The sequence below is a fragment of the Quercus robur genome, chromosome 11, assembly GCF_932294415.1.
Source record: "Quercus robur chromosome 11, dhQueRobu3.1, whole genome shotgun sequence".
Classification (NCBI taxonomy): domain Eukaryota; kingdom Viridiplantae; phylum Streptophyta; class Magnoliopsida; order Fagales; family Fagaceae; genus Quercus; species Quercus robur.
In genome coordinates this window covers 10,505,781-10,527,380 of record NC_065544.1, presented here as the reverse complement: position 1 = coordinate 10,527,380, position 21,600 = coordinate 10,505,781, and the positions used below count along the sequence as shown (strand labels likewise).

Below are 21,600 nucleotides of genomic sequence, written 5' to 3'. Positions count from 1 at the left end.
GTTTTTGGAAAGTATTTTGTTGAAAAATCTGAAAATTTCAAAAAATCCAGTTTTTGCCCTGTTTTGGCGGCTCAGTCGCGGGTATGTCAAGTCGCGAGCCTCAGTCGCTTCTTCGCTGGTCAGTTTTGGTGACTTGTTCGCGAGTGGAAGGTCCAGTCGCGAGATTCACTCAGAGATTTTCGCGGCTCAGCTCGCGACTCGCTCGCGGGTAGACCTTCCAGTCGCGAAAAACACTTAGAAAAATTTTTCAAAATTTTGTTTTTGTGTTCTTTGGCGGCTTAATCTGGCGACTGTGTGGCGACTTGTCTTAGTCGCGAAAATCGCGTGTTTTGGACATACAGGGGCAGTTTTTAAAATTTTCTGTTTTCCCTCGATCTTTTTGTGACTGTTCATTGTCTTTTTCTTCTGCACTTTCCCTTTCTCACCGTGCCTCCATCGTCGATCTCCATTGTTTGCTTCTTCTCAGCTAAAAATCGTCGACTCACAGGTATGGTTCTTTGTCTTGCACTCTATGTTTCCTGTTGTCAGGGTTTTCCCTCTGGATTATTCTCTTTTGAGTGTGATTTTGTGATGGGTTTTGTGATGTCATCGTTAGCTTATGGTAACCCGTTCGTCTGGTTCTTGAGCTAATTTATTTTGATTGGTTGTGCTCTTCATCATGTGCTTAGCTAGGGTTAGCTATTTTTTTTGTCTGATCTGTTGTTGCTATCATGTCTCACTTTGATTTTGTGTGGTATCTTGTTGATGTGGTGTTGCTTTTGGTCCTTTTGCAGCTGATTATGTGGTTATATTTGATCTCTCTACTGTGTAGTTCTAATTTGGGATTTTGGTGTCCCTCATTGTTATTTTCTGACCATTCTCATCCAGCTGTTAGGGTTTCTTCATTGTTCCTACATTTTCACTAACCCACTGCTGATATAGTCTGTTGGATTGTGTTCTGTCATTTTCCTTGTTTATAATACAGACTGGTCATGTCTCCATTCAAAAAGGCTGCTGTGAAAGGAGGTTCTTCCAAAGGGAAGGAACCCGTAATTGATGTTGATGAAGACACACCTCTCCCGAAAGTGACTCGCTCTTCATCACAGCGATTCGATCCCAATAAGTTCAGATCATACTCAGCTTATCAGTCATATGAGAATTTCTTTCTTCATGCCACACCATTGCTAGAGAGAGCTGTGGATCTGTCTTCACTTCACAACACTGACATTCCGATATGTTTTGCTCACAAGGATTGGAATTACCTTCTCTCTGATCCGGATATCGTGTATGAAGAGTTGGTTAAGGAATTTTATGCTAACGCAATTGTGGAAGGAGATGAACTTAAGTGCTGGGTTCGGCAAAAGAGCTTTTCTGTCTCTCCTACATACCTGGCAGAAATTCTTCACATCAACAGACCCATTTTTCGTCATTCACCGGTCTATGATGATCTATGTCCTGATGAGGAGCTTCTCAAACAAAGTCTTGGTCCAGACTTGGAATTTTCACCCAATGGAAAATCCATCAGTGTTTCCTCCCTTTCTCCGAAACTGCGAGTGCTTACAATTGTGATGTTTCACAATTTGTACCCTTTATCAAGTACTGGGTATATGAATCTCGGACGTGCTTTGTTTCTTCATGATCTGGTCTCTGATGAAGAAATTGACATTTGTGCTCACATCTTTCATGTTCTGCGCAAAACGGTTCTTCGCAGTGAGTCTCGGATATGCATTCCTTTCTGCAGTCTCATTTCACGGATCTTGAAGCTCAAGGGGATTTATTCGACGGCTGATGAGTCTCCTATCCCCAAACCGAGTCCGATCAACATGCGTACATACAATGCAAGTGTTGGACATAGTCGGAAGAGAGCCAAACCAGAAACTTCTGCATCTCACAGTGACTCTCAGTTCAGCAATCTCTCCCTCGATGAGAAACTTGATCGCATTGTTTCCTCTGTCCATGAGTTGAATACAAAGATGTCTGGACTCACTGCTTCTCTACACCATCAAAGCAACCGATGGGATATGAAGCTTACTTCTCTTCAAACTCAGTTGGATCAAATTCAGAGAAAACTAGAAGAGGATGACTAGCCTATTCCATGACAAAAAGGGGGAGTGATAGGCATAATCAGAGGGGGAGGATATTACCCTAAGGGGGAGTGTCACTATCTAAGGGGGAGTGTCTTTATTTTTGTTTCCTTCTTCTCTTCAAGTTGATATATTATGTTTTGTAAAACTGTTATTCGGATATTCTGGTTTGTACCCATATGCTTTTGTAAGCTTTTAGGGTTTATGTTTTATGCATAATTTGTAGGCTTTATGGTATGTACCATGCTTAAGTGCAGCCTTTATGCTATGTTGAAATCAGTACCTTAATCTAAATGTTCTGCATTGTGATTGTTGTACTGTCACTCTTGTGCCCTTGTAGGATTGTTCCTAGATGCATATGCCTTGTGTGCTATGCATTGGTTGAGTGTTGAGCATACAAGTGTCTTGCCTTGTGCTTGTTAACTTGTATGTTCTTGTGTTCATTCCAAGTGTGAATGAGCACTGTGATCACTACTTTGTGGTGTTCACTTGGTTGATCAAGCCATGGTTTGTTCATTAACTCCATCTTATGCTTGATCTCATATTGCCTGTTTCATATGCATTTATAATTTTCTGCTTACAATGATCATGGTGTATTGTTGTGTTTCAGGAGTTTATGTTCATATGATTCAAGTGCTTCACAGCTTCTAGAGTTAGGTGTGAGTGAGTTTTGATCAACTGTTCCCAACTCACATGTTAAGTCTAGAGTCTGTTTTAGGGTTTTGTCACGGAATAGCCAAAGGGGGAGATTGTAAGGTTGAATTTATTCAACCATCTAATTGGCTTTATTCCGTGCCAAATTTGCTTGTAATTCAGCATTTAGTAACCCTGTATTTAGGTGGGATTGTTGTAAGGGTAGTGAGTGAGATAGTGTGAAGATTGCTCAAGAGTGTGCAAGAAAACAGAGTGTCGCGGCTGGGACTCGCGGGTGGACTCGCGGCTTCAACCCGCCAGAAGATGCACACGTGCCAAGCATGCTGGAAGATGAACAGTCATGCTAGCTGGAGCACTACAGGACAAAACAGGACAACTGGCCATACGGTTAACTCGCGACTGGAACTCGCGACTTAGTCAAGCCGCGAGGTCAAGCCGCGAGCCACCCCTGTTTTGGAAAAACCTGACGTTTCGCATTCCACTCCACTTCAGTATAAATACCCTTTTAACCCACGATTGAAAGAGAGCTTCCAGAGAGAATTTTGAGAGAGAAACCCTAAAGAAAAACCAGATTGTTTTACCCACAATCTCTACCTTAGAGTCTCATCAAAATCCCTCACTCTCTTCCTCTCCATTGTCAAATCCTTGAGAGGCATTATACCAAACCTGGTTCTCACCATTATCATCTCTGTGAGACAGACGTTTGGAGTTCTGGGAAGCAGTTAGGAAGGAGCCAATATTCATTGGTGGATGCTACGGTGTAGTAGCGGAATCCGGAAAGCTAGAAAAGAAAAAGGTTCGGCGCAACCTCGTTGGAGCAAGAAGCTTGGAGGGCTTAGGTGCATTGGGTAGATTAGGCTTGGAGGGTCTATTGCTGTCCTTGTATCCCAACTGTATTTTCTAGTGGATTGATTCCCGCTTGGAGGGCGGCGGAGAGGTTTTTCGCCGAGGTCTTCGGTTTCCTCTTCGATAACATATCTGGTGTTATCGCTGTGTTTGCATCTTCCTTCCTCTCTATCTCTGCCTTTACATTATCTGCTGTGGTTTATTTTGTTGTGGCTTAGATAGTTGTTTAATCAATTCCATGTTATAGCATATGTTAAGTTTCCACACACTAGTTGTTTAACATATTGCATGTGTTGATTAAATTGGTTTTTGGGGGTCTAAACGTTCAAAAGTGTTTTTGTACACGTTTTTGAACTTTCATTATGGTACTAGATTTTATCATATGAATCTCTTATAAGGAATTTTAGCTTAGCTTTGATAAAAAAATAATAAAAAATAAAAATAAAAAGTAAGTTCCTGATTTACTTACATATGGAAGATGTTGCTTATTGGCAGTTTAGTATTACATAATTTGAGTTTTGATCAATGTTTTCAAGGCCAGCACAAATGATTGAACGGCAAATGAAAACACCTTTTTTTTTTTTTTCTATTATTGTTAATGGTGTGTTTGAATGATCGTCTATTTCATTCGGTTGTTTTGCTTAAAGAATAAATATGTGTAAAAAAAGTAACATTTTGAAGGACTACAAAAACAAGTTGGCATATTAATGTATTATTTTTTATGGGATTAATGTATTATTTTCTTGATTGTAGGAACATCCTCGCTAGAGCTTTGCAGGTCTCAATTCAACACGTATATCATGAAGCTAATAAATGTGTTGATAGTTTATGTGACTTTTGAACTTTCCCTTTATCTAATATTTTGTGTATTTATGGGAAGCCTAAGGATTAGTTATTCCTAAACAAGTTTAATTATGTATTAAGCTTGTAATATATGGACTTTCTCTTCTAATTTTAATTTATGTGGATATATGAGAAGTCTAAGGATTAGTTACTCCTAGACTACTTTAATTATGTATTAAGTTTGTAATGGAATGTATGGATCACTTTCTCTATTAATTTATGTGTATGGGAAATCTAAGGACTAGTTTCTCTCCTATACTAGTCTAATTCAATTTTTTTTCCAGTTTAATTATGTAGAAAGCTTGTAATATATGGTGGGCTTCAATTAACTCAATTGGTAAAATCTTTTGTCGTTGAATAAGAAATTTGAGATTCAAACCCTGTTTACATGAATCAGTCAATGTCTTCGTCTAATGATTAAAAGCAATAATCATGAAATCCATGTCATATATAATTGAAATTATATCATGTGTGTGTCTATATATATAGAACTTATATTATATGGATTATTATTAAAGACTTTCATCATTTCATCCACAGAATCAATCTTGGCAGTATTAAACATTATTGAAGACAAGTCACTATCTTAAGAATTATTGCTAAAAGTATTTTGGAAGTATCATGAAATTATTTCTGATAGTTATTATGTGGCATTATTCATTTTTTCACTGTGCTATATTATTGTTCATTGTACTCTTCACTTTTTATTGTTCATGTCACAATTCATGTAGGGGACGTTTGGTTCATTGTGATGTGCTTTTAATGTGATGCACATTACGATGATGTGACATTAAAATTTTTGGTTTATTTTGTTTTTTCTAACATTATTATAATTTAAAATTACAAAATATATCACATCATCTTAATCTCATCACATTTCTAAAAAATTTAATTTTGTATTTGATAGTTTTTAGACCTCTTAAAACACAATTGGATTAACCTAGGTAATTAGCCAAGTTGTTACTTAGTCCAAATTAATAAATCTAGGTTATCACAATCAAAACAATCATATCATGCAAGGCATCAGAAAGATAAATAAGACAATGATATGATCACCTAGGAAACCAAACCGGTAAAAACCTGGGGAGGATTTAACCTAACTATCCTCAAGGTAAACCAGAATCCACTATGAAAGAATCGAAGTTGTTCAACAGGACTTAGACCACTAACATCCTATTGCTACCCCCCAATAGAAACTTACTGACATGACCACCTGCAAGCTCCGAAACCACGGACTCCTTCTTTCTTGGATTCTCCAGCAAGTACAAGCACACCCGCTTGTGTTTCTTTAAATTCTTATTGAAAGTTCAAAAACGTGTACAAAACACCTTTGAACGTTTAGACCCCCAAATTACAACTTAACCAATTCAAGCAATATGTCAAACAACTAGTGTGCGGAAACTTAACATATGCTATAATACGAAATTGGTTAAAAACTATCTAAGCCAAAACAAAATATAATCCATAGCAGATAATAAAAAGGCAAAGATAGAGAGGAAGGAAGATGCAAACACAAAGACAACACGCGATGTGTTATCGAAGAGGAAACCGAAGCCCTCGGCGTAAAACCTCTCCGCCGCCCTCCAAGCGGTAAACAATCCACTAGAAAATACAGTTGGGATACAAGGACAGCAATAGACCCTCCAAGCCTAATCTACCCAGTGCACCTAAGCCCTCCAAGCTTCTTGCTCCAACGAGGTTGCGCCGAACCTTTTTCTTTTCTAGCTTCCCGGATTCCGCTACTAGACCGTAGCATCAACCAATGAAGATTGGTTCCTTCCTAACTGCTTCCCAGAAATCCAAACAGCTGTCTCACAGTGATGATGAAGGTGAGAACTAGGTTTGGTATAATGCCTCTCAAGGATTTGACAATGGAGAGGAAGAGAGTTGAGGAATTTGAAGAGTCTCTAAGGTATAGATTGTGTGTGAATCAATCTTGTTTTTCTTTAGGGTTTCTCTCTCAAAATTCTCTCTGGAAAACTCTCTTTCAATCGTGGGTAAAAGGGGTATTTATACAAGAGTGGGAGAGGAATGTGAAACGTCAGGTTTTACAAAACAGGGGTGGCTCGCGGCTTGACCTCGCGGCTTGACTAAGTCGCGAGATCCAGTCGCGAGTTAACCGTATGGCCAGTTGTCCTGTTTTGTCCTGTAGTGCTCCAGCTAGCATGACTGTTCATCTTCCAGCATGCTTGGCACGTGTGCTGCGTCTGGCGGCTTGCAGCCGCGAGTCACCCGCGAGTCCCAGCCGCGAGTCTTTGTTTTCTTGCACACTCTTGAGCAATCTTCACTCTATCTCACTCACTACCCTTACATCAAACCCACCTAAATACAGGGTTACTAAATGCTGAATTACAAGCAAATTTGGGACGGAATAAAGCCAATTAGATGGTTGAATAAATTCAACCTTACACTTATGATAGCAACTGAACGATCATCAAGCTCTTGAAGAAATCTCCTTCTTGATAATCCTAATCTTGTGTAAAAGAAAGCTCCTCACAGATCTCACAAGAGATTTACACAAACAACAATATGAGCAACACTAAAGCATGGCTAGGATTTGCCTTTTATACCTAGGGAAAATTAGAAAACCCTAAACGTTTTAAAACAAACTAGGGCTGAGTTAGAATTCTGCAGAAAACGCCTCTGACCTGATTTTCGATTGATCGAGCCTAAGCTTCGATCGATCGAACCAGGCCGAGAAGCATAAATAAATTATGCATCAACTTATTCCAACTTTACATAAATGAACCAACTTTGAGCAAGTCTAAACACGACTAAACATCTTCTTTTGATCACGGCTTGCCAACAATACACATTAGAGTTCTAAATACATAAAATCCTAAGTCTTTAGAACCTAACAGTATTCTTGTATTAAAATTACATTAATATAAGATTAGAATAACATTATATTACGGCATAATGTAACATCACGACAAACCAAACGCCTCTGTAGTGTTTGTAAGCCTTTATAAGGCGTATGAATCAGTCATATTAGGTAAGCCATAAACACGACCTACTTCAAGCCAAAAAAAAATCCTCTCAGTATAAACCTTCCCTTGTAAGCTATCAATCCATCCAATATCAATCTTTGTATAAGTAAAAATTATCATTATAATATTTTCAAGTATTTGAATAAGTATTAGTGTTTGAAGTACTATTCAAAGTTTTCAAGAATCAAGTAAGTTTTTAAGTTTTCAAAAATATATTTTTATTTCCAAAGTTTTATATTGTACTGTTCACTTTGTTCTTGCAACATAATTATTCATACATATTCATCCATATTTCTCTCTTCAACCAATCTTTGTATTCCCCTTGGGTTCCCCCAATTAAGATCAAAGACAAGTTCTCTTGAAAATTTATATTCATTGTTTTTGTTAGTGATTTATATATATAGTAGGTGAAAATAAGAGAAACTCAAATTAGAATTCCAAATTAAAGTTCCAATTTTGCGCCATGTGTCCTAAATTATTTATTCTTAAAAAGTTTTATTTCTTAATTTTAGAATCAAATGTGAGACCACATCATGTAGTTTAATTCAAGTTGTTAGTTGTTTTTTATAGACTGTTTAGGCATCGAATTATTCCCCTGGCTTTGATACTTGTCATAAGGCATCAAACCACCTTTAATCACATCAAATAAGAGACAATTAATATAATTCTAATCAGCTTATCCTTCTGTTGCCATACCCTCTCGACCAGTCAGTGGTTTAGTCGTACATAAACAAGTGAGAATTACCACCAGGGGCGGAGCTACATAGTGGCTTGGGGGGACCGTGGCCCCTGCAAAAAAAAAAAAAAAAAAAAAAAATTTCCCAGTAGACTATGAAGAAAAAATAAACAGCCCCCCCCCCCCCCAACATTAGACAGCCGGCCCCCCCTACCCATTTCTCACCCATTCTCCTAGGCCTCAATCAGAAATTAGGAACACCCTCAAATTAAAAAATATATATATATATATCTGTTCTACTTTCAAGCAAAAAAAAAAAATTAACAGAGAAGCCCACGGTGAGCCCAGTACTGTCTATACAGAGCAAATCAGCAAAAGCAAATCAAACTCAACAGCAAACCAAACACAGAGTGACAGAGGTGTTTATCTAAAAAAAAAAAAAAATCCCCAATACACAAACCAAATCCAAACCCCAGCAAACCAAACCCAGTAACCCACGGTCACGTCGCCGCGGCGCCGCAGCTCGCTCGTCGTCATCGTCATCACTCGCCCCTCATCGCAGATCGGAGATCGCAGATCGCTCTGCCTCTGCTCCGGTGCTCGGTGCTCCCTCCGGCCCTCCCTCAAGGTATTTCTCTCTTTTTCTCTCTCTCTCTCTTTATCTCACTGTCATTGAAATGAAAAATGAAATGAAATTTTTGTAGATCGTAGACGGTAGATTGGTCATCAGAGATCGCAGACGGCAGATCGCTCTACCTCTACTCTGGTGCAGCGTTACTCGTTCACTCGTTGCTTCCTCCGCTCCGGCTCCGGCAGTCCGGCCCTCCCTCAAGGTTTTTCTCTCTGACTCTCTCTCAGTCTCTCTCTCTCTCTCTCTCTATCTCACTGAATGACTGAATGAAAAAATTGAAATGAAATTTATGATTTATGAACGTCTCTCTCTGTGTCTCTTTATTCTTTAACTTTAATAGCCTATTTGTAATCTGATCTCACTCTTTTATTGGTTGGCTTTTGCTTTTTTTTTTTTTTTTTGTCTTTTTAAATTTGTCTTTATCTTATCCCTTTTTGTTGGTCAGTGTGTTGGTCTTTAGTGTAACGTGTGTTTACTGTGTTGTGATTTGTGATTGGCATTGTGAAATTTTCTAATTGCAGCTGGCTATTGTGATTGGGGCGCATGTTGTGCTTGTCTGTTGTCTGTTGAGTGGGGTGGGGAGGGGGTAGATGGGCTCATGGGGCCGAGTAAACAATAATTAAAGTAATGTAATGTGCAACACATTACACAGCTTTAATTATTGTGCTGCACATGGAATGTATAATGTTCGGCTCTTTTAATGTAATATGTACAAGGGGCTAAACAATATAACAAATTAAAGCATTATAATTAATGACAAATAAATTAAAGCAATATAGTTTATTGTTACGCTAAACAATAATAATTAAAGTTATATAATTAAATTAACCAATACATTATAAAAGACAAATTAATTAAATTATTTTTGTTTTTGTTTGAGGGGTTATTATTAATTAAAGTTGTATTAAAAATGGGTTGACTGCTTAAATTATAGTGGAAATTTTGTTTTTTTCTTGAATATGAATAACATTCATATAACTAAGCAAAAATTTATAATTAAAATTTTATTTTTTAAAATTCTTTTCAGATTAATTTTTGAGTCATATTCTTAAAGCTAAAAGAATTATGAGCAAATGAAAAACAATTGATGCATTCTTTAAGAAAAAAGATGTTAGCAATTCAGAAATTAGGACACCTGTGGCTGTAGAAACAAATATTAATACTTCGATGCCTGATGAACACCCCTCCAAATGTCCAAAACTTTAATCTGAAGAGATAGATCGTGATCCAGGAACACGTAAACAAATATGTGAATTTCCTATCAACAAACAAGATGAAATCCGGCGAGCTTATCTCATAGAAGGTCCATACCAACCTATAGATATAGTCTATCCATACAATGATGATACTCATCGTCGTCGATTTCAACCTTCATGGTTTGTTTCACATAAGGATTGGTTAGAATACTCACCTTCAATGGATGCGTTATATTGTCTACCTTGCTACCTTTTTAGTAAGAAACCAATAGGTCGTCCCGGATCAGATGCATTCATTTCAACAGGTTTTAATAATTGGAAAAAGGTGAAAGATGGAATGAATTGTCCTTTAATTCGTCATGAAGGGAAAGAACCAAACTCCCCACATAAAATTGCTGTGAAATGTTGCGAGGATTTAAAGAATTATTCACGACATATTGACAAGCTAATTGAGAAACAAACGTCAAAAGAATTAGAGAATAATCGGTTGCGGCTCAAAACCTCAATAGAGTGTGCTCGATGGCTAGCATTCCAAGCTTGTACTTTTAGAGGTCATGATGAAAGCCTTGATTCAAAAAATAGAGGTAATTTTATTGAATTGATAAAATTCACATTAACTTTCAATGACAAAGTAGCTAGTGTTGTCTTGGAAAATGCTCCAGGAAATGCCAAATATACATCACCCACAATTCAAAAGGAGATTTTGCATATTCTTGCTAGTAATGTGCGAAATGCTATTCGTGAAGAAATTGGGGATGCAAAATTCTGCATTCTTGTTGATGAAGCCTGGGATGAGTCGAAGAGAGAGCAAATGGCCATCATTTTGAGGTTTGTTGATAAAGAAGGTTTCATTAAAGAGCGTTTCTTTCATGTTGTGCATGTTAGAGACACTACTGCATTGACTTTAAAGAATGAGATATGTGCTGTCCTTTCTCGTTACAACCTCCACATTGAAAATATTCGAGATCAAGGATATGATGGGGCTAGTAACATGCGTGGTGAATGGAATGGATTACAAGCTCTTTTTCTTAAAGATTGCCCATATGCTTATTATGTACATTGTATGGCTCATAGGTTGCAATTAGCTCTAGTTACAGCATCTAGAGAAGTAAAAGATGTTCATCAATTCTTTGATCATTTGGTTAATATTATCAATATTGTTGTTGGTTCTAGTAAGCGTAATGATGAATTGCAACATGCTCAAGCAGAACAAGTTGAGAATATGATTGCTTCTAATGAAATTGAGACTGGAAGAGGTGCAAACCAGATTGGTACTTTGCAACGAGCTGGAGATACTAGGTGGGGATCTCATTTTCAATCTATTTGTAGTTTGATTAAAATGTTTGATGCTACTTGCAAAGTTATCAACACTATCTCTGAGAAAGGGGCTAACTATAAACAATGCGGTGATGCCGAGGGAGCTTATCAGGTATTAACATCATTTGAATTTATTTTAATCTTACATTTGATGAAAGAGATAATGGGAATTACTAATGTTCTTTGTCAAGCTTTGCAACAACATTCTCAAGACCTTTTAAATGCCATGCATTTAGTTTCAACTACAAAATCACTTATTCAAAAGTTGAGAGATGATGGATGGGAGCCTTTACTTGCTAGTGTTATATCATTTTGTGAGCAACATGAAATTGATATTCCTAATATGAATGCTCATTACACTAAAGGTCGAGGTAGATATCGTCGTCAAGATGACGATTTAACAATGGAACATCATTTTAGAATTGGCATATTTATAGTTGCAATAGACTTTCAATTGCAAGAATTGAAAAGTAGATTTTGTGAGCTAATAACGGAACTTGTCATTCTTAGTTCAGCTTTAAATCCCAAGGATGCTTTTAGATTATTCAAAATTGTTGATATATGCAATTTGGTTAAGAAATATTATCCTCAAGATTTCACTGAACATGAACAAGAACTTTTGGAGTCTCAATTGCAACATTATGAGCTTGATGTGATAAAACATCTAGATTTTCAGAATATGAGTACAATTTCCGAGCTATGTAGGGGATTAAAAATTTCAGGAAAGTCTAAAATCTATTTTTTGATTGATAGACTTATTCGTCTTGTGTTGACCCTTTCAGTTTCTACGGCAACTACAGAACGAGCTTTCTCAGTTATGAAGTTGTTAAAAACAAGACTTCGCAATAGAATGGAGGATGAGCTTTTGGCAGATAATATGATAGTTTATATAAAGAAGGAAATTGCAGGGAATTTCACTATAGAGATGATAATGGATGAATTTTATTCCATGAAAAATCGTCGTCAGGCATGATTTGATCCGGTTGATGACCCGACCTGACCCGAATAATGGGAGATTTACTGAGGCTTAGTCCATGGAGCGGAGGCTTGGGCCGACAAAAAATTTTTGGCCCATTTTGTAGCCCATTGTGAATCCTGTGCGCAGGATATAAAAGCCGTTTTTTTGGTGATTAGGGTTTTGTCTTATTGTTGATTTTGAGAAAGAAAAACGCTGTAGCCGCACATTGTAATTTTCTTTGATAATAGTGAAATCCCTACAACTCTGTGGACGTAGGCAAATTGCCGAACCACGTAAATACTCTTATGCGTGTGATTGTTTTATTTTTGGCGTTTTGTTTTCTCTATTTTTTTGTTTCTCACAGGTTTGGAATTTCGGTTGAATTCCCAACATGTTCAAGTATATAATGATATATGAAAGTTGATAATTTTGTATCCAATAGACTTAAGAATTATATTTAGTATATCTCTGTTACAACCCGGCCCCCCCAAGTATGTATTCCTGGCTACGCCCCTGATTACCACCTTCTTTGTCTTTGTATAAGTGGGGCTCTGGCTCCATGCATTATCATGCCATCATAACCAGTGAAAGAAACACTTGAGTGGTTGACAATAAAAAGACAAGCACAAAAAACAATAGAAGTAAAGAGAACAAGATATATAGGGTCCGTTTGGATTGAACTTATTGTTACTAAAACTGAAAACTGAAAACTAAAAACTGAAAATACTGTAACAAAATAATTTTTAAATATGTGAATAGTGTCGTGGGACCCATGAACAGTATGTGAACAGTGCATAAACAGTACATGAACAGTGTGTGAACAGTGTTTTTTGTCCCATGTACAGTAAAATTACTGTTCACGCGCAAAAAACGTTGTTACAAAATATAGATGCAGGATTAAGTTAAATCCAAACAGGTACATAATGTAGGCAAAAAATAGATAAATCAAAAAAGATGATCAAACGGTAGTACGATATACAAACGTCATATATACTATACTATGACCCACCATTTTTTGTAATTTGGTGGATTGACGGTGGTTTGGAATATTTCCAACCCGCCAAAAGTGGATTTGGTTAAAAAAAAAAATTTCCCTCAATCCGTTCATTCCACCTTTATTTATATATATATATATATATATATATATATATTCAAAGATTAAGGAGTTATTAAGTAAATTTTGATTTCCTTTAATTTGATTTTTTTGTTTTTATACCAATTAAACTTTTTTATTGGATATTTCTCGACTAATTCAAAATTTTTAGTTCCATAAAAAGATATTCAAAGATTAAGGTGTTATTAAGTAAATTTTTATTTGATTTATAAAATTGCTACTATATTTAATAAGAAATTTAAAAGTAGAGGGTCTCAGGCCGGAGCCGGAAATTTTGCCTGGGGAACGTACCCCCTATTTTTATAGGTTATCTTTTAAAATGTTTAATCATTATAAATATTATTTTAAAAGTTTTTATTAAAAAATATATATATATAGGGGGTGAGGGGCCATGGCCCCCACCCTTGGCTGTAGTTCCTAGACTCAACAAGTCGCTTATAGTTATAGAATGCCGACTACTAAGGTTGAGTTTGGATTGTATTGAAAAGGAAAAAAAAAATTTGCGTATGACATTTTTTTTTATGGGTCTCATGTATTGTTTACGGGATCTGCAAGTACGGAAAAGTACAAATCTAACTTTAAAATTGGATCTCACAACACCATTCACACATTTAATCACACATTTAAAAATTATTTCGTTATGGTATTTTCAGTTTTCAACAATAAGCGATATATTCAAACAAACCCTAAGGATTTCCCAAACATAGGTGTCTATAATGGCGCCCAGACCTCAAAGTAGCTACGCTTGGCTTGTTCTCGTGAAGAAACCAAAGATAAAAGTGATTACCCCTTATTTTTTGTTCAGTAATTGATTATCCGGTTTTAGTGAACAGTGATTTGTATCCCTACATAATAGTTTTAAAAATAGAAAGCTGTTGAGAATCAAAGTGACATGTGAACCCCTCTTAAATCATTGTATTGCATGCGATTCAATCATCCATCTGTTTAATCCTATCCATAATGCATTGAGATATCCATTATCCATTATATACACACACACATATTTCCCGTTGAGCTATCTAAATCTACTAATATAAAGCTTGAGTTTTTTATTTTTTATAATCACATAAGGTTTGAGTTTAGTTTAGCTTAAAACCATCAATTTTTTGTCACTTTATTATTATTATTATTATTATTATAAGCAGTTGGAAATTTTATTGAAACTAACAGAGGAGAAATATGAGAAAGAAGAATACAATTGAGCCCATTAGGGAATTCCTCTTAACAAGTCAGAATCTAAACTACGTACGGTACCAGCCATTTTGGGCTAGAGCATGAGGCATGAGCAGCCTCATTGATTGACTAGCATCCCTTTCTAGCAACTTGTTTGTGTCTACATACAGATGATATTATGCCTAATTTTAGAATGTGTAGTTTCATATACAAATATAATCATTATAATTTTTCAAAAAAAAAAATAATTATTATAATATCTATTAATAGCTACTATAATTATTGAATTTCTTTTTTAGATTAAAAAAATTAAAAGAGAAAAAATCATATTTTAATTTATTTTTCAGAAGAAAAATTATATTATATTAAACTCTTCCACGAGTAGTTATAGTTGGAAAAAGGTGACGAGCCAAAGTAGAGATGATAGGAGAAAAAAAGTACAAAAGAATAAGAGGAGTTATAAACTGAGGAGTCCAAGAAATAGAGAACCGAATAACACATCATCAAAACAACCTAAATGATACTCCAATGAAAACGTCTGAGGTTCTATTGACTCATAATGGACAAATGTCTACAATGAGGACCTAATAAAAAAAGTCCCCCCACCCCCCAAAAAAAAAAAAAAAATAGAGATCAGGTATAAAAATAACAGATTATCTATATAAGAGACTTATTGTTATGTGAGAAGAAGTATGCATTGATTAGACTTCTAGATTTTTCTATAATTTTTCCCTACATGATAGATGATAGAAGAGCTAGTAGCTAGCCCTTTGCTTGCGGTGACTTGGTAAACTTTGATGGCTAACCTAATAGACAAGCTGGATTAAATTGACTCACTCTAGCTTTGGTGTTGAAGTCTGAAGTCTGAACTGAACCCATTGATATCTACGTAAAAAATGGAGAAGATATATACTAGCCTTACTAGGGAATTAATGTGAGCTGACCACGGATAAGGCACGAAGAGACAAAGATGTCTTCCCATCTCTTGCTCGCAGCAGGCAGCAATTTCGTTTCCTAAACTTTGCCCAAATGTCTTTACAAGGACATCTTTTTCCAGCATATCTCGGAAATCATTTTACAGGCCTTATATATATATATATATATATATATAAAATTACACAATTTCTTTCTTTCTTTATTTTATTTTATAATATATAGTTTATGAAATTTGTTATGACTTATGATTAAAGTATTATAAAAATAATTGTCCAATGAAAATATGAGAGAGAGACGTGCTGAGAATCCACGATACCATCTTAATTTTACTCTCTCTATTAATTTTATTTTTAAGTTTTCCATTAGATTAGATTATCTTGGATAAAATAATTTGACCTTAATTATGAGATTATAGCCATATCTAAATAATCACGGTTATATATTATAAAGTAAATAAATCATTTTTCTCCTAATTTGGTTGGGTAGAAGTGATGGAAAGGCAAAGAAAATGCAAGGATTTTCTTTCCCTCATATCTACCATTCCCTTTCCTTCCATTTTGGATTAAAATTGAGAGAGTGTGAAACAAAACATTTTAATTTTAATTAAAAATTGATCCACAGCATAAATCATTTTCTTGCATTTTTTCCTACTAACCAAACAACACAAGGGATGAAAATTTTCCTTTCTCTTCCATTCCCTCTCCTTTTCCACTTTTTCTTTTCATTGTTCTTAGTTCTCACCCTCATTTTGTGGAATATTGTGTAGATAAAATCCTACTTTTTTTTTTTTTTTTTGGTTATGAATAAGAATATATTAAAGAAATACAAGGGAGGGCCCTAAACCATATCCAACTTCTGGATCTAGCATCCAAGAATGAAGAGAGGAGATGGAGATTGGTCAATCTCAATTACAAAGGGCAGTCCATTGGTTCACATTGTGAGGCAAAAAACATATGTTCCGAGAAATGAAAATGAAATCCCAACAAAAGAGCGATGACAAAGCATCCTTAAATTCGGTGAAGAAGGAAGTCTGGGAGGAGTGTAGATTCAACAAGGCTTCAATCACACCTTTAGAATCCCCTTCAAAAAATAAAATATCGGAGCTTATAGAACGCTACTAATTGTTTAATGGCTTGGAAAGCAGATTGGGCTTCTCCTAGCTAGTGTCAGATCACCAGGAGAGAAGCAGTTAGAATGGGCAGATACCACGTCTCCAAACTCAATACGGGATACTGCTGCTATGAAGGAAGAGTGGGTTCTGATTGCAACATCAAAATTAATCTTAGCCTAGCCATTTTTTTGAGTGATTTGCAATTAAGGACCAAGCGGCAACATGACGGACATATATCTATCATCTTGTTTATCGTAGATAAGATCCTACGTGCTAATCTTTGTTACTTTGCGATGTTCTGCATGAGTTGTAAGTTCATCATTAGGGGCTTTTAGGAGCTACATTTTTCATTTATAAATCTTTACAGTAAAATTTCTAATATTAAGAATTTTGTAATAAAAAAAAAAATAAAAAAAAAATAAAAACATGTGGACAATCTTTCTGCACATATCATTAGTCATTTAACGGATCAAATTTGGTGTGCCGGGGTGAGAAATCCCGGGTCATTATCATATTATCATTCATGTTGTGCAGTGCATGAGTTGTATGGTTTCTCTCTCTCTCTCTCGAAAATATCTTTTCTTTTTATTTCTCTCTCTCTCTCTCTTCATACTTCTATAAATTTCCGCCTACAATAACCTTAAAATCCACCAACGTTCTAAGAAAAAAAAAATGATGCACACAAAACTCAGCCCCATGACTTCTCTCCTCCTTTTTATCTCTCTCTCATCTCTCACTGTAAGCACTCTTAACAGTCTAAGTACTCTCACTCTCTGATACGTACATGAATTTGAGCTAATAGATCATGTGGAAGTAGTATAATGTTTCCCGTTAATTGTGTTGAGTCAATGTGTTATGGATGTTTGTTATTTTAAAGTCTATGTTTACTAGAGTCCTTGGCAGTAAGAGTAGTGTTTGTATTATTCTTGGTATTAGGAGTCCAATAGTTAACTTGCTTTACTCGTGTCCTAGTGTTTAGGACAATATTATGTGAAAAATGAGTCCCATAATTAGAACTTATTGTGTCTTACCAGGTATTTTAAATTGTTTGGGAGTTTTCGGTTCCTTATTTTTCAATTGTTAAGTCATAGCAGCCAAAATTTTATTTATTTTTTCTCTCCAAATATTATAACAGAGTTTTGGGTTCTCAAAACGCTTAACTAAACCGATTATACATATCACCCTCACTTTGTTTCCAATTTCCACGTTGTCTTTATTATACATTCATAAACTTTCCCTTTTGTGTTAATACAGGTTGGGTCCACTGGTGAAAACCCATTCACCCCGAAAACCTATCTGATACGGTATTGGAAAAAAGAGATCCAAAACAACCAAGCCAAGCCAATCTTTCTCCTATCCAAGGCGTCTCCATTGAGTGCAACTGAGTCAGCCAGTTTCTCCAAACTCGCCGCCCAGAATGCTCTCTCCTCTCGGTTCTCGGCCTTCTGTGCCTCCGCGAACCTCCTCTGCTTCCCCGATTCATTACCATCAACGTTTGGCCAAAAAGTCTCTACCGAGGTAGTCCTCCAAAAAAACTATGGCGACTCTGCCATCGACTCTATGGATGTAGTCCTCCAAAAAAACTATGGCGACTCTGCCGTCGACTCTATGGATGTAGTCCTCCAAAAAAACTATGGCGACTCTGCCATCGACTCTGCCACCACCAAGGGTGGCTCCGGCAGATTTTTTCGGGAGTCTATGTTAAAGAAAGGGAAGGTGATACCAATGCCGGACATTAGCGATAAATTTCCTGAAAGGTCATTTCTGCCTCGGTCGATTTCGTCAAAACAGCCATTTTCCACGCTGAAAGTCTCTGAGCTGAAGCACATTTTTCATGCGGGTGATAATTCGACTATGGAGATTATGATAGTTAAGTCCTTAAGTGAGTGCAAGAGGGCTCCAAACCCTGGCGAGACCAAGCGGTGCGTGTCCTCGGCTGAGGACATGATCGACTTTGCAGTTTCAGTGTTGGGTCGAAACATTGACATTCTAACGATGAAGAATGTAAATGGGTCAAAGCAGAGTATAATGATTGGATCAATCGAAGGGATCAATGGTGGGAAAGTCACGGACTCAGTCACTTGTCATCAGCTATTGTTTCCCTACCTTCTTTATTACTGTCATTCGGTTCCAAAGGTTCGGGTCTACCAAGTGGATATACTTGATCCGAATTCTAAGGCTAAGCTCAATAACGGCGTCGTCATCTGTCACTTGAACACATCGGGTTGGAACCCGACTCATGAAGCTTTCTTGGCTCTAGGGTCGGCTCCGGGACGGATTGAGGTTTGCCACTGGGTTTACCAGAATGACGTAACGTGGACAGTTGTTGACTAGCCGTTGCACGCCAAGGTGGTAAGAAATCTTAAGTTGTGGTACTAGATTATCTTATAAGGAATTTTAGCTTAGCTTTGATAAAAAATAAAAATATAAAATAAAAAAGTAAGTTCCTGGTTTACTTTACATATGGAAGATGTTGGTTATTGGCAGTTTAGTACTACATAATTTGAGTTTTGATCAATGTTTTCAAGGCCAGCACAAATGATTGAACGGCAAATGAAAACACCTTTTTTATCTCTTTTTTTATTTTTCTATGATTATTAATGGTGTGTTAGAATGATCAGTCTATTTCATTCGGTTATTTTGCTTAAAGAATAAATTTGTGTAAAAAAAAATAACATTTTGAAGGAGGACTACAAAAACAAGTTGGCATATTTATGTATTTTTTTTTTTTTTTTTGGGATTAATGTATTATTTTCTTGATTGTAGGAACATCCTCACTAGAGATTTGCAGGTCTCAATTCAACACGTATATCATGAAGCTAATAAATGTGTTGATAGTTTATGTGTCTTTTGAACTTGCCCTTCGTCTAATATTTTGTGTATTAATTTATGGAAAGCCTAAGGATTAGTTATTCCTAAACAAGTTTAATTATGTATTAAGCTTGTAATATATGGACTTTCTCTTCTAATTTTAATTTATGTGGATATATGGGAAGTCTAAGGATTAGTTACTCCTAGACTCGTTTAATTATGTATTAAGCTTGTAATGCAATATATGGACTTTCTCTATTAATTTATGTGTATGTATGGGAAATCTAAGGACTAGTTTCTCTCCTTTTTTTTTTTTTTTTTTTTTTTTTCAGTTTAATTATGTATTAAGCTTGTAATATATGGTAGGTTTCAGTTAACTCAATTGGTAAAAAATTTTGTCATTGAATAAAAGATCCGAAATTCAAACCCTATTTACACTAATCAGTCAATGTCTTTGCCTAATGATTAAAAGCAATAATCACGAAACCCATATCATGAGTTGAAATTATATCATGTGTGTCTATATATATAGAACTTATAATATATGGATTATTATTAAAGACTTTCACCATTTCATCCACAGAACCCATCTTGGCAGTATCAAACATTATATAGGACAAGTCACTGTCTTAAAAATTATTGTTAAAATTATTTTGGAAGTATCATGAAATTATTTCTAACCATTATTATGTGGCACTGTTCATTTTTTTCACTATGCAATATTGGTCATTGTGCTCTTCACTTTTTACTGTTCATGTCACTATTCATGTATAGTGTTTGTACTCTTCATGGCACTATTCATTGTACTCTTCATTTTTTACTGTTCATATCACTATCCACATGTAGTGTTTGTAAGCCTTTATAAGGCATATGAATCAGTCGTATTAGGCAAGCCTTAAACACGACCTACTTCAAGCTCAAAAAAAAAATAATAAAAAAATAAAAAATCCTCTCAGTATAAGGAATCCATCCAATATCGATCCTTGTATAAGTAAAAATTATCATTATAATTGTAAGGACTCGATTTGTAACGAACCGTAACAGTGTTGGGTTCGAACGTAAAAAGGCCCAAACAATATCATTTATAGAGTGTGGGTTTGAAAGGTTAGGCCTTAGTCACCAGACGGCGGGTCTTTTCGTGGTGTTCCCATATGGTTTAGATCGTGTTCGCCCTGGGAGTCTTTCTCCTAGAGGCGGGCTGGGAGGCTCTGATTTTTGGCCGTTTTTCCCAGCCAGCCTTTTGGTGCACTAACCTTTACATTATATAGTCCTTCTTGGTCGATCTTAGCCCTCCACTTGTTGGTCTGGCAGGTGCTTACTTCTGTACCCATCCCATCAGCTGTCCCCTCTTACTTTCTGTTAGTTGCGATGATCGAAGTTACACCGCCCAAGCGTCTTTTCTCATTAACATGATCAGGACGCTGGCGGGTGCATTTAATGCGGAAGGGACGTATTTTCCTTGAACCAACTTTGCACCGTACCTCCACGTGGGCCCCATTCCACTCACATCCCATTCAGGGGGCTATTTGGGGATAGCCTTCATCGAGACGTTGCTCTCCCCATTGAAGTCCTGGAGTGCCGAGGATAGGGTCGTCCTCAGCTGTTCCCCTTGACACCTCGGCCTTTGATCATTCGTCCTCAGTACACGACCTCATTGGCACGGGCCTTGAGCCTGGATAGAGCGTGGGCCGGATCGTAAGCTCCCCGGCCCCATAATAACCCCTCAAAATCCTGCTATCCGACTCCTCGGATGGATAGGAGGGTTTTGATGACATTAGATATTTGCCAATATCTGTCAATTCTTGTCACCTATCGGTTCCCGAGACTTTTCATCTGCCCGAGACACGTTCCTAGAGCCCTTGGAAGGCGAAACGTGGCCTCATTAAATACAGGCTGCTTTGTGTTTCCCACGTTCTACAGCTTGGTGAAGATCGAACGGTAGTGATCCCTTGGTCTTTATGGGCGGGAAAATGTGTGCAGTTACCCTGGAAAGTATAAAAGATTTTTTGGAGCGGATCTGTCTCTTCAGTTTTGCACTTAAGAGTTCTAGCGCGTATATTCTGGGTTCATCTGAATTTTCGCCCAAACTCAAGTCTATCTCCAGCACAAAAAGCCTATCCGAAGCGTCTTTCCTCTTTTATGTAAGTTCCCTCCTTCCATTAACTCGTGTTTTTTCTTTTCTGGGTTTATTTTTCTTTGGTTCCCTTTCTTTTCCCGTCGTGGGTTGGGTTTGTTGAGTAAATCATAGAGATGGCTAAATTGAGACTGAGGAAGTTAGTCG

At 36.5% G+C, this 21,600-nt stretch overlaps 3 protein-coding genes and 1 long non-coding RNA gene across 13 annotated transcripts in view; 3 read left to right on the top strand and 1 right to left on the bottom strand.

Moving 5' to 3' along the window:
- Positions 1 to 4,622, top strand: part of LOC126705778 (polygalacturonase-1 non-catalytic subunit beta-like) — a 73,232-nt gene extending 68,610 nt beyond the window's left edge. For both annotated transcript variants that reach the window (XM_050404974.1, XM_050404973.1), the window contains exon 3: positions 4,317 to 4,622. The gene's annotated coding sequence lies outside the window, so the exon portion shown is untranslated. The remainder of the gene's footprint in view (positions 1 to 4,316) is intronic.
- Positions 4,623 to 10,119: 5,497 nt separating this feature from the next.
- On the top strand, positions 10,120 to 12,189 carry LOC126704697 (uncharacterized). The gene has a single exon (XM_050403723.1). It carries the CDS (start codon positions 10,120 to 10,122, stop codon positions 12,187 to 12,189), a length of 2,070 nt encoding a protein of 689 aa, XP_050259680.1.
- A 4,912-nt stretch (positions 12,190 to 17,101) lies between these two features.
- The window catches only part of LOC126704582 (polygalacturonase-1 non-catalytic subunit beta-like), a 57,010-nt gene continuing 52,511 nt past the window's right edge, over positions 17,102 to 21,600 (top strand). For 2 of the 9 annotated variants that reach the window (XR_007648228.1, XR_007648227.1), the window contains exons 1-3: positions 17,102 to 17,246; positions 17,763 to 18,857; positions 19,275 to 19,392. Coding sequence is in view for 5 of the 9 variants with exons in the window: in XM_050403593.1 (XP_050259550.1) it covers positions 17,181 to 17,246; positions 17,763 to 18,842 (1,146 nt within the window). In the remaining 4 variants the exon portion in view is untranslated. Of the gene's footprint in view, positions 17,247 to 17,762; positions 18,861 to 19,274; positions 19,582 to 21,600 lie in introns of those variants that run through there. The other 7 variants (XR_007648226.1, XR_007648225.1, XM_050403593.1 and 4 more) reach the window with 6 other exon arrangements.
- Positions 18,074 to 21,600, bottom strand: part of LOC126704586 (uncharacterized) — a 29,644-nt gene continuing 26,117 nt past the window's right edge. Inside the window, exon 2 of the long non-coding RNA XR_007648229.1 lies at positions 18,074 to 18,276. This is a non-coding gene — a long non-coding RNA (uncharacterized LOC126704586). The remainder of the gene's footprint in view (positions 18,277 to 21,600) is intronic.

Excerpts from the sequence above, each read along its gene's own strand:
- LOC126704697 (XM_050403723.1), top strand. The coding sequence starts at position 10,120 with ATGGATGCGTTATATTGTCTACCTTGCTACCTTTTTAGTAAGAAACCA.